General features: G+C 32.1%; 2 protein-coding genes across 5 annotated transcripts; both read right to left on the reverse strand.

Moving 5' to 3' along the window:
• Positions 1-1,767: 1,767 nt before the first annotated feature.
• On the reverse strand, positions 1,768-5,671 carry LOC105949155 (scarecrow-like protein 14). Of its 2 annotated transcripts, none has more exons than XM_012972435.2 (3): positions 5,365-5,671; positions 2,407-4,568; positions 1,768-2,116 (listed from the first exon to the last, which is right to left on the reverse strand). In XM_012972435.2, the coding sequence occupies exon 2, from the start codon at positions 4,540-4,542 to the stop codon at positions 2,479-2,481; it is 2,064 nt and encodes a 687-aa protein (XP_012827889.2). In that variant the 5' UTR covers positions 4,543-4,568; positions 5,365-5,671; the 3' UTR covers positions 1,768-2,116; positions 2,407-2,478. The 2 variants fall into 2 exon arrangements, with proteins under 2 accessions (XP_012827889.2, XP_088673262.1); XM_088817136.1 differs by having other exon boundaries at positions 2,407-4,564; positions 5,365-5,471.
• A 681-nt stretch (positions 5,672-6,352) lies between these two features.
• Positions 6,353-11,555, reverse strand: LOC105949159 (telomeric repeat binding protein 1). 3 transcript variants are annotated; one of them, XM_012972444.2, is made up of 10 exons: positions 11,460-11,555; positions 10,230-10,312; positions 9,375-10,140; positions 9,068-9,271; positions 8,914-8,982; positions 8,741-8,820; positions 8,418-8,641; positions 7,973-8,314; positions 7,801-7,864; positions 6,353-6,797 (listed from the first exon to the last, which is right to left on the reverse strand). In XM_012972444.2, exons 2-10 carry the CDS (start codon positions 10,308-10,310, stop codon positions 6,627-6,629), a joined length of 2,001 nt encoding a protein of 666 aa, XP_012827898.2. In that variant the 5' UTR covers positions 10,311-10,312; positions 11,460-11,555; the 3' UTR covers positions 6,353-6,626. The 3 variants fall into 3 exon arrangements, with proteins under 3 accessions (XP_012827898.2, XP_012827894.2, XP_012827899.2); XM_012972440.2 differs by lacking the exon at positions 11,460-11,555 and adding an exon at positions 11,085-11,446; XM_012972445.2 differs by lacking the exon at positions 11,460-11,555 and adding an exon at positions 11,085-11,227 and having other exon boundaries at positions 9,375-10,135.
• Between the last annotated feature and the right edge of the window lie 6,078 nt (positions 11,556-17,633).

Raw genomic sequence — 17,633 nt, forward strand, 5'->3', positions numbered from 1 at the left:
CTTGCTACCAAATTACTTTCTCTACTAATATTAAGTTTGGACTAATTAGGCTAAAGTTGAATTAGTGTCCTAACTACTAAACAATATTATAACATACATTTTAATTACTCAAACACTGTTGTTCCATTTTAGGGATGGCGTAACAGTTAGAACAAGTGAGCATATATCAATTGATTCAGGTTCGAATTCTCTCGCCAACAGTCGTTATATGGAGTTTATCGATTAGTCTAGTGTAATTTATGTCTTTTTGTATGCTTTGCAAGCTGTTCTACGTAAGTTTATCGATTCAGTGAACTTTTATAGTTGGCTGCGAATCTCGTTTAAAAAGAAAAAAATACCTATCCGTTTCAAACATAAAGCTGTCATGTCAATACAAGATAAACTTTTAAACTAAAACAAAAGGGCTCCTACTTCTATCCATTTCATATTTAATAATAATAATAATATATAAAAAAAATATCATTAATGTGTAGTTTATAAATAAAAATTATATAATTTCAAGTTAATCGACATCTGAGCACATGCATCCCTTCTGGTGTTGCCACAAAAATGGGAATCTACTATCTATAAACTAAGAATTAATTCCACTGTCATATATAATAAAATAATTAAATCATCCTCACTTTGATCAAGATCACCACCACCCAATTAATTGCCATTTAAAAAATAATTAAGATCAAAGAATATAGTAATTGTAATTAATTAAATTGGTGGGATAGCACGCAGTTTATAGTAATCGAGGGGAAAAAAAAAAGGGGGAGATAACATGTGACACTGTCTGTAATTTAGTTTCCAAGAACAGCATGGGGCATTACATTTATGTCTTCTATACTATATATATATATATATATATATATATTGCAGCTCATGTGAAATGACCCATGACCTGGTCTGAATATATTAAAATACAAATTTTATATAATATATTTTGGGCAAATCCTGCTGGCACTTTTTAACTCATCATCATATCTTCATTTGTACTTGTGTTTTTTTTTTTGCCTCCTTATTTCTTGCATGAGATTATTCTTAACTTATCCATTTCTTTTTCTAGGTTTATCGATTATCTGCAGGTGATATATATATATATATATATATATATATATATATATATATATATATATATATATATATATATATATATCGTTTAGTTATTTTATAAGGTACATGGAAGTATATATGTATGTATGGATGGGTCCTTGGAACTTGGTGAAGGCAAAGTTTTGTCTACGCTAGGCTCAAATGGTATTCCTCATTACTTTAATTAATAATTAGTATTCTTTGTGAAACCAGCGGCGAAATTCACAGTATTTTGATTTTTATTACTTTTCATAAGAATATATTTATTAATTAAATCATCACCTACATTATAATCTCTTTTTTATTTTATTTATTAAGGGGTGTTTGCAAAAAACTTCTAAAACCAGCTTCTGAGTTTTTTTTTTTTTACTCAGTTGCAAAATCAACTTTTGGTGTTATTTCTCTTTAAATAAGTTGTTTTAAACTATTTTTTTTATTTGAGTTCATTTTTCAACATGTTTACAGACACTCGCAACTTTTCGGAAATAAGCACTTAATACCCACCTAACTCACAATCAGTAACTTCTACGGTTCTTCTTTTGAATAAGCTTTTGCAACACCACCTAAGTGTTGTGCTAAAGCTAATATGCCTTCATAAAAAATCATTAATAAGAGGCCTAGTTCCTAAAATGGGCACAATTTTATGAAGTTTAGTTTAATTATAGGCCAAATTTTACGCCGACGCCTCGATTTTCATGACGCAACTTATTGCAAGATCTTCAAATCACATAAAATCAGCCCTAACAAAAGTAGATATTTACATCACCACAAACAAAACTCTATCAACATAAACCTATCATTTCAACTAACTATACAAAGATGCGATATCGCCAAACCCTAAAATTATTTGTTAAAATCGAATTTAACAACATATAATAGCTAACAAAGCCAAATAGTTTGAACCACATCTAATACCTCCATTACTTCATAAAAGAGAGAACAAGAAACTTCAAAGTATACCTTCTTGTTTTACACGAGCATCTCGATTAAGCTGGTTTCTTCGAAAAGAGAGCTCGTTGAGCAGCATATATTTTCAATTCTGGCAAAAATCATAAACTTCATTGTCAGCACATATGTAACAAACTTCCCCACAAAAAAAAAAAAAAGCACCCGGTTTCACGGTTAATTATCTTTAAAACGAACAAGTCTAAATCATGTAAATGCTGTTAATTATAGGGTTTTTTTTTTTAAACAATATATTGTAATACTTTAGTCCCACATTCTTACAATAATGTGTTCATGTGTATGCTTCTTGGTTGCACTAAACTACATGTATCCGAAATTTAAACAAAAAAAAAAAAAAAGATAGAGAGGAAAAAAGAAAATCACCTCAGATCTTGCTAATGCGTTTTCCCATAGCACCTCTCGAGAATTTTAATTGCAAATCAGTCCCTACATTTCCTACGCAGGCACCCAACACGAGCTAGCACAAATAATCCTCCCTTTCCACCCCTGCAACATCCAATTCCCATCTTCACCAAACAAAAAATCTTTATTGTACCCATTCTTCACCTTATGCCTTAGCTTCTTCATAAGCTCGTTATTCAGTGGCATCGGTTCGAATCCAGCTCTCATATGCCTAACCTGCCACTGCTTGTACGTTTCGGGCCTCTCCACCCTCTCCGAACCCTCGCACGAAATTACGTTTATAACCTCCCGCCCGTAAAAGTCTTGCTCGAAGTCCATCCTCTGCGGATTGTCTCGTGAGATAGTCGCGTCGAACATATCGAACAGCGCAGAGTAGTGGAACAGAGCCTCCCTGAAACGGGTCACGAAAAACGGGGCGTTGTATGACCCGCTTACGACCGCGTTCACGAATATGTCCGGCTTCATTGACCTAATCAAATTCAGACAAGCATCCCTCGGACTACGGTCAACCGTAACTGTCTCATCCAGCAAAGTACTGAATCGGAACAGACAGTTCACCGCAAGAACCTCGCCTTTCCTAATCTTGAAATCGTCAATCTTGATTGACTCCCAATTTTGAGTTGCGATAACTTGATACTCGAACAGTACGCCGAAGCGCTCGCAGTATTTCGCCAAACGGATCCCCGTTTCTTCCACCCTCTCTGTGGGTCGAAACCCTGGTTGTGGAAATTCGATTCCCGTTATTCTTAGCTTAAGGGGCACGCCGCCCCTTTCAGAGAGATGCTGAATGAGAACCGGCCATTGGAAACCGTAAAGAATACCGAAATCAACTATATGGAGAGTGGTTGCTTCCGAAGCAACCAATCCGATCATTTGATTCGCAAAGCCAATCGACGCTTTCTTGAATGGGCATGCGGAGAGATACACTTGGTAGGCTTTTAATTTTTCAGCGGCGGTGATTTTTCGGCGAGTGAGTGACGCGTAAAGCTCAGTTCCGGTGCCACCTAGGCGGGCCTGAAGACCGATTGCAAACACACTGGCTAATCTCTGGTACACATCGCCTGTGGAAGAAGCGTGTTCGTTAATCTGTTTTAACTGTTCGTACGCAGTTCTACGATCATCTGAGGCAACTGACTGAGCACAGCTAATCAAGAGGGTCCGAAGATCAACTGAATCCTGTTGGGTCTCGTTTTTCTTGGTACGAGATTTTGCACCGTTGGATTCGGTAGGCAGTAATTTGGCATCGGAATCACCGGTGCAAGATACTGGCTTTCCTTTCGTGTCGGTGCAGAGGAGGACTCGGTCGAACATTTCGGATAATTCAACATCTTCGACGTAAATGGCAGACTGTTTGCTGCTTCTTTCCATGTCTAGCGAATCATCTTCGTCTGGATCGTGATGCTTTCTAATCTTACCCTTTAAGCCTTTTGGAGAGTCTTCGGTTTCGTCTTTCTCTTTCTCTACCTTGACTATTACAGACGGAGTGATGTCATCGGATTTTGGAGGTAACTCGTATTTGTCCAAATCGATGATCAATGGATTAACGGTAGGAAGGAATTTATTAGCTTCCTCCATTCCTTTCTTGAACTGCATGATCGAATCTGCGTCGGTGAACAAATTTTGACCGGAGAAATTATTTTCACCAAAACCAATGGCGTTACTACTGTTTGTGTACTCAGGGGAACTCCGGAAAAAGCTATCGAATGATGGGGCATTATCGTAATTTAGTGGATGACGAGGGGAAGGAGGGTATTGCTGTCCGAGGACTTCGTACAGTGATTTCTCGGTAGCGATTAGGGCAAGTGGGTCGTGGAACATACTAGATTTCTCTTCCATGTTCTCTTCGATTAGTATTTGATTAAGAAATTTGAGAACTGGATCGGAATCTTGATCGTCCGGAGATTCTGTCTCGTAACTTGTAGTAGAAGATAGAGCGAAACTATCCGGATAATCCATTACATTGAGCTCTAGATAATCGTGTATAATACCATTGGTGTGGTTTTGAGATTGCTCGTAATCCGGTGAGAGTTTATCGAAATTTTCATCGTCGAAATTGAATCCGTTTGATGTATTGTGGATATTGAATCCGGGATCCATGACAATTTGACGCCTTAAACTACTTCCTACCAAATAAAATGAAATCGTAAATGAGTTTTTTAAAAAATCGAATAAAATCGCCTTGCAAAACTGAAAAACCGAGGCATGAATGCAACCTACACTACATTATACGAGAGATCAAACGGAGCAGCATTTCATACGGTAAAATATCTATTTAACTAAAAAAAAAATTAAAAAAATAATACCTTCCTATACATCCCCCCTACTCCACTCCACCACAGAAAAAGTCAACACAAAAAATAAAGACTAAATAAAAAACAAGAATCCAAGATTCTCCCCACCCCCCATGCCAATTTGAAGATCGACCAAGTGTCAACGGAATATTAAATGACTAGGCTCTGTTTGGTTCGTGGATTTCGAAATGACGAAAAATAAAAATGCAAAAAGCAAATAACAATAAAGAATTTAAAAATCTATATCCTGAGGAAAATGGTGACGGAATTAATTTTGTGAAAAAATCACAAAATATTTTAAGCTTTTTTCCCCCAAATCACTATACCTCCTATCCAAACAAGAAATCAATTTGACCTAGTTCCTTAATATTTCTACTTAGCATTTTCCTTGATCCAAACAGAGCCCTAATTTACAAAACACACTGAAGCTGAGATAAATTCTTCAGAAATTCACATTAAGCACTATAAAATGCAAATGAAATTACAGCAGAAGGTCAACAAACAATCTAAATTCAATAAGAAAATAAAGCAGAATAATAAATAACCCACGCAATACAAATGGAGAAATTCCGACAGAACTACTGAAGAAGAGGGGTTTAATTTTGTCTGATTAATCTGAGTGGCGTACCTTAAAATCTCCGAGTTGGAGGGAAGACACAAATCGCAAATATGTAGGGAGTGAAAGATTCTTGACTCAGTTGTAATCTGGATTTGTTGATTAAATGATTTGGGTCTACCATCACTGTGTGCATATATATATATATATATATATATATATATATATATATATATATAGAGAGAGAGAGAGAGAGAGAGAGAGAGAGAGAGAAAAAAACGTATCTTTCATACTCTTTTGGAATAATTAGAGATACGTCCTTCACGATTAACATTATTATGAAAAGTCTTTCTCTAGTTTTTATTATTACACTAAATTCTAAACACCCCCAAAGGGTCTCTAGTTTTAATTATTACTAAATTGATTACTTTTTCTTTTACTCTAAAGAAAAATAAAATTGATTACTTGCTTGTCTCATTTTTATTTAACTAGAAAATTTGTTTCAAAATGTAAGGGTTATTGTGGTATTGTATAAAAATTGAAGGACGAACATGTAAATTATCTCTTTGCTTTTTGTCCAAGGTGAAGATGAAGCTTCGTGAAGCATAGTGGAGGGAGCAAAGTCAACGTGAAAATGATTAAAACGGTCAAAGCTTATATACAAATATATTTATCCAACCCCTCCTTTTAAATATCTTTACTTCGTGTCGTCAGTTTCTCTTGTGAAAATTCATAACATTATGACCGCAAGACTACAATGAATTTGAATATAAAGTTGTTGATGTCCGAAAAAGCTTGTAGGAACACATTTCCAAAAATCGTGTTTTGGTGAAATAAACAATATTAGAAAACATTTGAGAGAAATAAATAAATAAATACTAACGAAAATGTGTTCGGTCATATCACATCTTTACAAGCACATCTTTATAAGCAGCAACGTTGTTTTAGGTAGAAAAAAAGCGTAGTTGTAATGATAATATAAAGTGAAGGGCATTCCAGACATTTTGCACGGATTCGAAACGGAGAAAAAGCAAAATGCATAGTATTGTTTCCCAATAAATAAATAAAAAACTGAAACAACATTAACAAAAACGCCCAGCAAAAAGCTCTCTTATTCTGTCACACAATTAATTACACAAAAAAATCTACACACAATATAACAAACATAGACACCTATAAAAATATTACATAAACATAATTTACTCTTTTCTTCACACACCCTTTTTTTTTTACACATACTATAGTATTAATCACATTTAAAAAATATATGTATATATAATAACTAAAAGAAAGACGGTATCGTATCGTATTGTATTGTTGAAGTGAAAAGATATTCAGAGAAGAAGGCAAGTGTCGGGATGGGACTTGAGCTGTTGTTTGGCTTGCTGTTGAGACCAATACGCGTGAGCTGTCAGAACTCGATCGAGAAGTTCTTGTGGCACTGGCTCGCCGCGCCTTTGCTGAGGTGATATTCTTGCTGTGTGAACCAATGTTTTCCACTTGTCCTGTAAATAAATATAACCGCAAATTTGTATCGGAGAAAAGAAAATATTTTTAAAAAATAATAATGCGAAAGAGTGGCTGGCTGTAAGAGATTCCTTCGAAACATGTTGTATGTAATGCTATGTAATGGATATAAGATATTAAGATGTCTGGTTAGGTAGCAAGTAGCAACTATATTTGCCTTAGATCCAAGTGATCAAATGTTTAAATTGTAGGGGTGGAAATCGGACACATCAGATCGGAATTAGCACTTTTCGGAAAAATTGTAATTTTTTCGGAAAGTGAAGAATAACTAATTCCAATTTTTTCGGAAAGTGAAGAAAAACTAGTTCTGATTCGGTTACAAAACGACATAAATTAGAAATCAAAATTTCGGAAATTGGGATGAAAAGACTTGTTCCATCGGAAAATTTTGGATTGGAACAGACGGAATTCGGAATTTCAATTTTTGTAGTCACGTATAATTAGGGGTGGAAATCGGATGGATCGAATCGGAATTAGTACTTTCGGAATAATTCAATTTTTTTCGGAAGTGAAAAACTAATTCCAATTCCATCTGAAAAAAAAGTCGGAAAAATCGGAAATTGGAATGAAAAAACTTGTTCCAAAAGTCGGAAATTTTCGGATCGAATCAGCGGAATTCGGAAATTCCAATTTTTCCAATTTTTGATAACGTTGAACACAACATAAATAATAATATTGATATTATTTAGTGTAATTTCTGTAAAAAAAAATCGGAGTTTTTGAATATATTTTCGGAAATTAAAATCGGATAGGTAATCGGAATCTAATATGTACTCCACTTCCTTTCCAAAAAAGCAAAAAAGTAAAAATTGGAAATTAGAACTTTAAGATTCGGAACGAAAAATATTGTTCCAAAATCAGAAATTTTCGGATCGAAATCAGCAGAATTATTCGGAATTTTCGTTCCAATTTTAGACTTCAAACATAGGTAACAAATATCTAATCAACGGATAAAAGACATAGCAAATATAATTTCGTCACCTTCAAATCCACATAAGTTCTATGCTTTGCACTATCAAAGGCTCTGAGCTTCACATCCCGCCACCTGCAGCCGTCGTGACCGACACAATCAAATCAACAAAATTTCAAGAAAAAGTTATTTCGCGTCATTTATCAATAAATAAACAAATAAAAATAAATAAATAAATAATACCTTCCGGTTCCGAGCTTCTCAACGGCCTGAACAAGAGCTTCAACTTCAGCAACAGTGAAAGGCCTACGGATCCTACGCTGCACAGATTCGGAGCGCTTCGATTTTCGAAAAGGTACAACAGCTAATGCATCCTGTTTCGTCGAACAAAGCGGGACCAGCGCTTTCGATTCCGACAGCGACATACGAGAATGCGAAGGCGCCGAATCGTAATCACTCTCCATAAAATTGCTAAAACTACTTCCAGGCACATCTGCCGCAGGACTAGGCGTAGATACAGTATCTGTATCTAATGCTACATTATTATTATTATTCCCCTGTTGATTATTCACAGCAGCAAGGTACCTGATAGTAACACACTCGTTTTTATATTCGATCATTTTTTTCACTAATTATTTACAAGAAATATTTAAGAAAAAAAATAGAGACTGCATACGTACTTACGTACCTTGGCAGCGGTTTACTTTCGGGATACGATGATTGAAGTATAGGTGGTGGAGCAGGGCTGGGCTCGAGAGTGAAGCCGAGGGTATTATCGGAATTGTTACTGTCATGAGAGATTCCGGTTTGTAATAATGTTTTGTTATCGTCTCTGATTTTCTTGCCCTGGACAACTACTCCGACTCGTAATCCGCCACCGAGTACTGCGTTTACTGCTTCCATTACAGTTCTCTGCACGAACATTATTTTAATGACATTATCGTCCCATGCTACAGAAAAATTAAGCTTCCTTAAGAAAAGCTAGAAAAAACGGAGCCGGTGTTCAAATACCTTGAGAGAACCAACGGTAGCAGTTTCCGGAATCTCGATAAATAACTCCGGAACCCTAAAAGACTTGATCTTTAGTTTCACTGAGTCAACCAAAAGACCGTCGAATATCAGCCAATTAATCGATAAATAATAAGCCAAAAACAAGAACGACGAAAAAAAAAAAAAAACTGTACCTTGAGAATTCCTCGAGCGGAACGAGACATATCCACCTGCAACAGAAGTCGGAGTTGGTGGGGCGGCCACTGCATTTTGTTTTTTTTGTGCCAAATTAATTAAAATCCGATAAAAAAAAATCGAGAGTGTGTGTACAAGGATAAAAAGTCACACCTTCTGGCAGTGTTGGACCAGAACCGATTCCATCGGGATTTGTGCCGTTTTCGTTTTGCCGATGTATTCCTCCACTGCTATTTCCTTCATCGGAATTAGAAACCGAGCCACTACATTCGTAAAGCTTCCTCTTTTTGAATGGATAATCCCTCAAAGACCGTTGCCTCTTCGAATTGTTTTTCCTGTTGACATAATTTGATCTTTCTGTATCCCGGAAAAACCAACGACAACACAAAACCCTTAATAAAAATATTCGAAAATATCATCAAAAAAAATGTCGAAAAATAATAGAAACTCGGCGACTCACCTGCACAGTGCTGCAACTTCCTAAATTTACGATCTCCAACACGTGGTGGTGACTTTAAGGCGGCGGCTTTATTTCTAGCCCGTTCGGAAAAGTTGTCGTCATCATCTCTATTAACTAAATTTACACTCTCCCCATTATTATTATTATTATTAATATTATTAACGGGGTTCTTGCAAAACGGGAACTTTACACTATTATCTACCGAACAAACCAATCCGGAAGGTTTTCTATCAAAACCCTCCGATGCATTCCTTATTGACATAGTCTTGGTATTATTATTATTATTACTATTATTATTATTATTATTATTATTATTATTATTTGCAATATCGATTTTCTTGGTTTCTTTCCTACTCTCATTCTCCGACCCGTAAAAATCCACCGAGGGGGTGAAAATCCCGAGGCGGAGCTTGCAGTCGTCGTTGACCAACTGCTCCGCGGAGTTGACTTTCTCGGAGCAATCGGAGGTTGTTATTCCAGATGCAGGCCTTGAGATGGCATCGTTTTGTTCCGAGACGAGTTCCGTGAACAGAAAATTCCTCTCGTAATAATTGTGGGCCCCGCTGCTGGATTTTTCGTCCAGAGGAGGCTTGATATCTTCTTCGACCTTGCAAACGGGATCCTCCACGCATGCAGGAATATCCTTTCTCGAAGACGTGTTATTATTCTCCCCATCGGACAATAGCTTACCAGCTACGGTTGCTAATAGGTCGAACGCGCACATTTGTTGGTTGTCATCGGCTTTTTTCTTGAACATGCACCTTCTCTAAAAACAAGTGGATTTTAAATAAATGGTTAGTGTAAATTTCTTTTTTTTTTTAATTAGAAACGAAAGCGCAGTAATTACAGAATTACCCTGGCTGATCTGGCGGCTCGGGGTATGGGAGGCACTTGATAGCCATTAAACCCATAATCTAGTCTCTTCTGCAACACCATATCTGAGAATCATATCGTAAAACGGAGAATTAGCAGCTTTCTTGATCCCGTTTATCATATAAATCCCATGTAGCCAATATAATCATTTAAAAAAAAAAAAAAAAAAAGCCCGTTTTGACTTTTCCACACAAAACCTAATAAAATTAACTAAAACAAAAAATAGAAACAATACAGATTGACGAAAAACAAATTCTGTCGAAAACATATGATTACCACAAAATGGGGTATTTTTGCTGAAGGGATGCTTCTACAATTTGAATGCTACATCAAATAACCGACTAACTTCTCCCCTAGTTAAATAAATAAACAATCAATTACTCAAAAGAAAAAAATAAATAAATAAATAAACAATCAAGAAACGGAAAAATCGAAGTAAGAAACCTTTCGAGGGTACAACGAAGAGTAGAAAAGGCAACCCTCACAAAAGCCCACATATAGAAATGGAATTCATACTGAATTTATAACACACACACCATAATTTCTTGCATCACTCAAATTTTCGCAAGGATTATACGAAATAAATAATTAATTAATTAATTAATATCGAAAGTTGCATGTAAGTGATCTAAATAAAAAAGGAAGGCAGATCAAAGGATTACATGAATAAATTCTTAACCAATGGATTATCAAAACCATCTAAAGAATTCAAAACCAAATGCATGTCCAAATCCCAGATCAACCTTAAAATCAAAACAAAATTCAAACCCTTCATTTATAATTAAAATAAAAATAATAATAAAAATAAATAAATTGAAGCAAAGATTGAAACTTTACCAAACTGCAAACAGAGGGGCACAGAATTTGATCATTCTCACCTTCAAAAGACAGATTTCTCTACCTCGCCACCGTGAATTTCGGTCAATTTCCACGTCATTTTCCAGAATTTAATTATGAACTACACTAATGAAAAAAAATGCAAGAACAGTTTTTTTTTTTTCATCTGGAAGAACAAATCTTGTTTCTTCCACACCCAAAATCCTCTAATCCATTTTCAAAACTCTCAAAATAAATAATAAAATAAAAGATCCAAAAAAGAAAAAGAAAAAAGAAAAAGAAAAATCCTTAATATTAATTTTCTTGTGTTGGATGAAAAAAAAAAAGAAAGGATAGAGAAAAACCCTATTGAAAACCACCCCTTCCACACCATACCTTAAACCCCAACTCTTATACATTGACGACAGCCACCGGAGCAATCGGTAGACCCAGAATAGACAACCGGCTACAGAAGGTTGAGGCAAAGAACTGCCTGAAGACCTGTTCTTCACACAGTGCTGGATGCTGCCACGTGGAGGTGAGATGGGAATCCATCGGTGTTTCCTCGTTTACACCTTCGAGAAAAACGTTGCGTCACCAGGGCGGAGGGAATTTTTTTTTTTTTTTTTTTTTTTTGTTTCTTGAAAATAATAAAATATATTTTTTAATTAATTAATTAATTAGTGTTAATTTCCCTTGTCCCTCAATTTTTAACTAATTATTGTTAATATTATTTGCCTTAAAACTCAACAAACTCATGCCTAACCAAGAAACATCTGTGGTTTAACTAAAACTTAGCATAAAGGTCACTTCTTTTTCCACCGAGGGTAGAGATAAATTACACACACATTTTTTAGTGAAGTGGGATATGTAATCTATATAATATATAAAAGTTGAATTGCACACCTAATTGATTGACATTTGGCAATTTCAATTGATGACATGTCCTCAATTTCATCCCATGTGGCGAATTCATTGGTGGAAATAAATCATCAAAAATATGTCATCATTTTCCAAAATTAAAGGTAATTAAATATATTTAATTATTTTATTAATACATTTATATCCTACCATTTATAAAGGGCTCTAAATATATCAACTTTCTTGGAAACCCTACATAAATTTATTTTTGTATTTAATTTTATAATTAATTTAATTTGAATTTAGTTAAATTCGATTTAAAATCTTCCCTTATTATAATTGCATTATTGGTGGTGTTACGAATTTTCTTAATTTTAATTCATAAAATTGGATTTATATTAAAAAAACATATTGCTAAATAAATTATTTGATATTATACATTTTACATGAACATGACTAGAGAATATGTACTTTTTTACTAATTTAATATTATATATTAATATTATCTGTAAAAAAGAAAGATACATGTTTGAATTTACTATCTTGCGAAAATTGACACTATTTGTTATGCCATGTGTAGAGTAATGTACTCCCAATTATTTACCATATTAAAAATTACACTACATGAATTTCATGTTATTATTTAAATAATTATTTTTTTTCTTTACTGAATCCAGTGACAATAAATTTTACGATTGATTTAACTTTTTAAATTATATACTAATTAAAATACAAATTTTATCATGATTATACTAATAAATTGAATAACCTAAGTTAAGTTTAATCAATTCATAAAAAAAAAACGAATTGATTTTATATATTTCAAAATATAATAATTCTAAATATTTGGAATTAAATTCGTTTATCCACTTTATTTAATGGCTAATATTAAAAATATCAATTGTTTTGTTTATAATAATGATCGTATATACTATATATTGGATTCCACTAATAACTATTTCATTATAACTCTAATAAATATAATGAAGTAAATATCTACAACAACTCCAACTCAAAAGTATCAAAATGAGTTTGCAAATATTTATGTGCTATTTAATATTTTATTTTGATATTTATCTAAATGTATTTGCTTCAACCATAGATATTAAATAGTTGTTAATTAAATATATCTAATTGCCACATGTTATTTTCTAAATGGACACTGAGGTGGTTAAATTCATAACTCATGTTTGATATTTTATTGTGCATGATTGCATAATGTATTTTTACATTCTGAAAGATGAAATATCCAAATACCTCATTTCAAAACTCTATTAGAATTAAAAATTACTATTTTGGAGTATGAAAATGGTGGTTAAATGTTTTGATAGCTCATTTAATAATCCCACTCGAAGTGCTCTTGCCGTAAATAGTTTGTATTAATAATTCCCCTAATGTTTGTTTTCGTCTTACACCGACCCCCTTATGGTAAGATTTTTCAAGGAATTTTTTTATTACGTGGAATATTCCAATAATGCTTATTATATATACCCTGCACACACGGCATTTATTTATGGTACTTTTTAAAGACAAAAATTACCCTTACGTGAACTTTACACGAAATCTTTATTCTTCTTAAATAACACCTTCACAAATTTTTATTATTACCGTGACAACCCTGAGGGTAATTTTTTAGTTTAAAAAGTACGATAAAAGAAATGTCACGTCTGCAAGGGTAGACTCCATATTTTTTGGGACATTACATGGAATAAAAAAGAATCCGTAAAAAAATCACACCATAAGGGGGTCGTGTAAGACAGAAACAAACATCAGGAGAGTTTTGGTATAATCACCGATAAGTGGAGGTGTTTTCTATAATTTAGCCTAAGTTCAGAAGGATTTTCATAATTTATCTTATTAATAATGATTATTGTTCTTTTACGTCTTAACGTTTGTTTATACCCTTATAATATTTTAAATAATTTTAATGTCAGTTTGATTATATGATTAAATATTAATTTCTAATATATTTAATATGTGTTTTTTTATGGTTCAACTACCACACATAAGAAATTTGATATAAAGATTCGAGATTGAATATAAATGTTCTTTTTTATAATAAATAATAGATCATTGCAAAAAGAATTGTTGCAAAATCAGAATTTGTGATTAATATTAGCATTAGAATTATAATTATAATTATAATTAAGATTCTTTGAATTAGTATTAGTATTAATACTAGAAATAGGATTCAGATTGTAATTAGGATTAATATAATATTATGATTATGATTAATATTAGTATTAGAATTATAATTAAGATTATGATTATGCTTAGTACGATACTTAGTGACATGCATTAGCATTAGGATTATGATTAACATTAGGATTGGGATTAGAATTATAATTAAGATTAGAATTAGAATTAACATTAGCATTATTAGTATTAAAATTATTAGGCTTATGATTAGTGTTAGGAATAGGATTATGGTTAGGATTACGATTAGAACTATTATTAGTGTTATGAATAGAATTAGGAATACGATAAGGATTTGGATAATATTAGAATTACAATCATAATTAGCATTAGCATAATAATTAGCTTATCTAGATTAGCATTAGCATCAAAATTAGTATTAGCATTAACATTAACAATATTAACATATTAGTATTAGTAATAGTATTAATAATAGTATTAGTATTAATATTAGTATTAGTAATAGTATTAGTATTGGTATTAGTATTAGTATTAGTATTAGTATTAGTATTAGTATTAGTATTAGTATTAGTATTAGTATTAGTATTAGTATTAGTATATTAGTATTAGTATTAATATTAGTATTAGTATTAGTATTAATATTAGTATTAGTATTAATATTAGTATTAAAATTAGTTTTAGCATTTCTATTAGTATTAGTAATAGTATTAGTATCAATATTAGTATTAATATTACTATTAGTAATAGTATTAGTATTAGTACTAATATTAGTTTTAATATCAGTATAAGTATCCGTATCATTATTAGTATCGATATCAGTACCAGTATCAGTATAAATATCAGTATCGGTATCAGTATCATTATCAGTATATGTATCAGTATCGGTATCAGTTTCAGTATCAAAATCAGTATGAATATCAATATTAGTATCAATTTCAGTATCAATATCAGTATCAATATTAATATTAGTATCAGTGTTATTAGTATAATATTAGTATTAGTATTAGTATTTTTATCAGCATCAGTATCAGTATGAGTAACAATATTAGTATCAGTATTGTAATAGTATTAATATTAATATTAATATTACTATGAGTATCAATATGACTAGCAACATCAGTATCAGTATTAACATCAGTATCAGTATCAATATATGTATCAGTGTCAGTATCAATATCAGTATCAGTATCAGTATCAGTATCAATATTTGTATCAATATCAGTTAGTATTAGTATTAGTATTAGTATTAGTATTAGTATTAGTATTAGTATTAGTATTAGTATTAGTATTAGTATTAGTATTAGTATTAGTATTAGTATTAGTATTAGTATTAGTATTAGTATTAGTATTAGTATTAGTATTAGTATTAGTATTAGTATTAGTATTAGTATTAGTATTAGCATTAGTATTAGTATTAGTATTAGTATTAAGATTAGTATTAGGATTAGAATTAGTATCAGTATGAGTACCCGTATTAGTACGAGTATAAGTATTAGTATTAGTATCAATATGAATATCAGTAGTACTATTATCATTACTATCAATATTAGTATTATTATTAGTATTAATATTAGTATTAATATTGATATTAATATTAGTATTAAAATTAGTATAGTATTGGTATTAGTATTAGTATTAGTATTAGTATTAGTATTAATATTAGTATTAGTATTAGTATAAGTATTAGTATTAGTATTGGTATTATTATTGGTATTGGGCCTATTGGCGTATACATCTTATCTCTTTTGAAATATTTATAAGTTGTGTTGTTGTTTGAGTAATGTGATCACTAATTTAATGTTGTTAATGATAAACTTGCAGGTTATTTGAATATCTATTGTGTTACATCTATGCTACTGTGTTTGTTGTTAAGTTAGTTATTTTGCAGATGATTCACATGGTGTAGTAGATTGCATTCCATGAAATAGAGTTATACCATATGTTTTAAATTATTTCACTTAATCTTCATATCGTGTTTTGCGCCATTCGCGTATTTCTCTTTGCAATATTTAATTGAATTTCATATGTTATAACTCTGAATTAAGAGATAATATTTTTTATTTCCTTCCATTTTGTTTTACTTGAATTGCTGTTGTTATAAAAAGATATTCGTTTAAATATTATTATTTTTCTCATTTTGAAACTGATATCCGTGCAACGCACGGGTGAAGTACTAGTAAGTATAAAGATTACATTTTTATTGCAATCAATTTTAAAAATTAATTGCCGGAATTGATTTATGACGTCACCCATTGTAACTATGGTTAAGCCGATGGTGGTACTACTACTACATATATTTTGGGAGAGGAAAATATTTTAAATTTATCAAGAATTTAATTGGTTATTTTAATCTTCTTATCTAAAACAAGGAAAATAAATTGGTACCGGATGAAAATCATGTTGTAGTTTTATTACATTATTTAATCATGTTGACGTGATGTCATTTCTTTTATTAAAAATAGGGTAAATTCCACTTTACCCGTTGTACTTTGGTTGGATATCACTTTACCCCCTTGTACTCTCAATTGCATCGATTTGCCCCCTTGTACTTTGGTTCGATATCACTTTACCCCATTCAACTCTCAATTCATCGATTTGCCCCATTGTACTTTGGCTCGATATCACTTTACCCCTTCTACTCTCAATTGCATCGATTTGCCCCATGTACTTGAAAATTTATCTCAATGTGGCCCTCGTCGTTAGTTTTCAGACCTTTGACATTAACACCGTTTGATTTAAGTTTGAAAATTACAAAAAAACCACCACTCCCAGTTTAAATAAGTATTAATAAAATAAAAATAAATAAAAGGTTGACGTCGTGGATTATGTTTTCTCGTTGTCTTGAATTTTTTATTATTTTATTTTTTGTTGTTTTTTTTTTTAAATTTTTTTTAATAATTATTTAAATTGGAGGGGTGACATTTTAGTAATTTTCATACTTAAATCAAACGGTGTTAAGGTCAAATGTCTGAAAACTAACGTCGAGGGCCACATTAAGACAATTTTTCAAGGGGGGCAAATCGATGCAATTGAGAGTAGAAGGGGGTAAAGTGATATCGAACCAAAGTACAATGGGGCAAATCGATGAATTGAGAGTAGAAGGGGGTAAAGTGATATCGAACCAAAGTACAAGGGGGCAAATCGATGCAATTGAGAGTATAAGGGGGTAAAGTGATATCCAGCCAAAGTACAAGAGGGTAAAGTATAATTTACCCTAAAAAATATGTCGAAAATATAATTTTTAAAACGGAAATTATATATTAAATAATAAATTTCAAGAAAGAAAATTTATTCATGAGACAAATATTAATGAATGACTACTAAAAAATATCTTAGTTATTTGCACCGAAAAGCGAAAGTTCCCGTCCGCAGGGCTCCGATTTTATGGTCCGATACGTTTTCGATGAAAAAGTATAAATTATAATGACTCAACGGTTTGTTGGAGTTGAAATTCCTCCACTACAACTAACAATACTCGATCTTATAACTTTGCACCAACTTACTATTCTGAGAACGAGTTGAGTTTAAATCACATACATGTGGATCTAGTTC

Source organism: Erythranthe guttata, chromosome 4 (genome assembly GCF_056151865.1).
Source record: "Erythranthe guttata isolate IM_541 chromosome 4, IM_541, whole genome shotgun sequence".
NCBI lineage: Eukaryota > Viridiplantae > Streptophyta > Magnoliopsida > Lamiales > Phrymaceae > Erythranthe > Erythranthe guttata.

Excerpts from the sequence above, each read along its gene's own strand:
- LOC105949155 (XM_012972435.2), bottom strand. The coding sequence starts at position 4,542 with ATGGATCCCGGATTCAATATCCACAATACATCAAACGGATTCAATTTC.
- LOC105949159 (XM_012972444.2), bottom strand. The coding sequence starts at position 10,310 with ATGGTGTTGCAGAAGAGACTAGATTATGGGTTTAATGGCTATCAAGTG. Across the intron at positions 8,983-9,067 it reads TGGTCCAACACTGCCAGAAG|TGGCCGCCCCACCAACTCCG; the intron begins GTGTGACTTTTT and ends AACAAAATGCAG. Across the intron at positions 8,821-8,913 it reads CCGCTCGAGGAATTCTCAAG|TGAAACTAAAGATCAAGTCT; the intron begins GTACAGTTTTTT and ends TGGTTGACTCAG.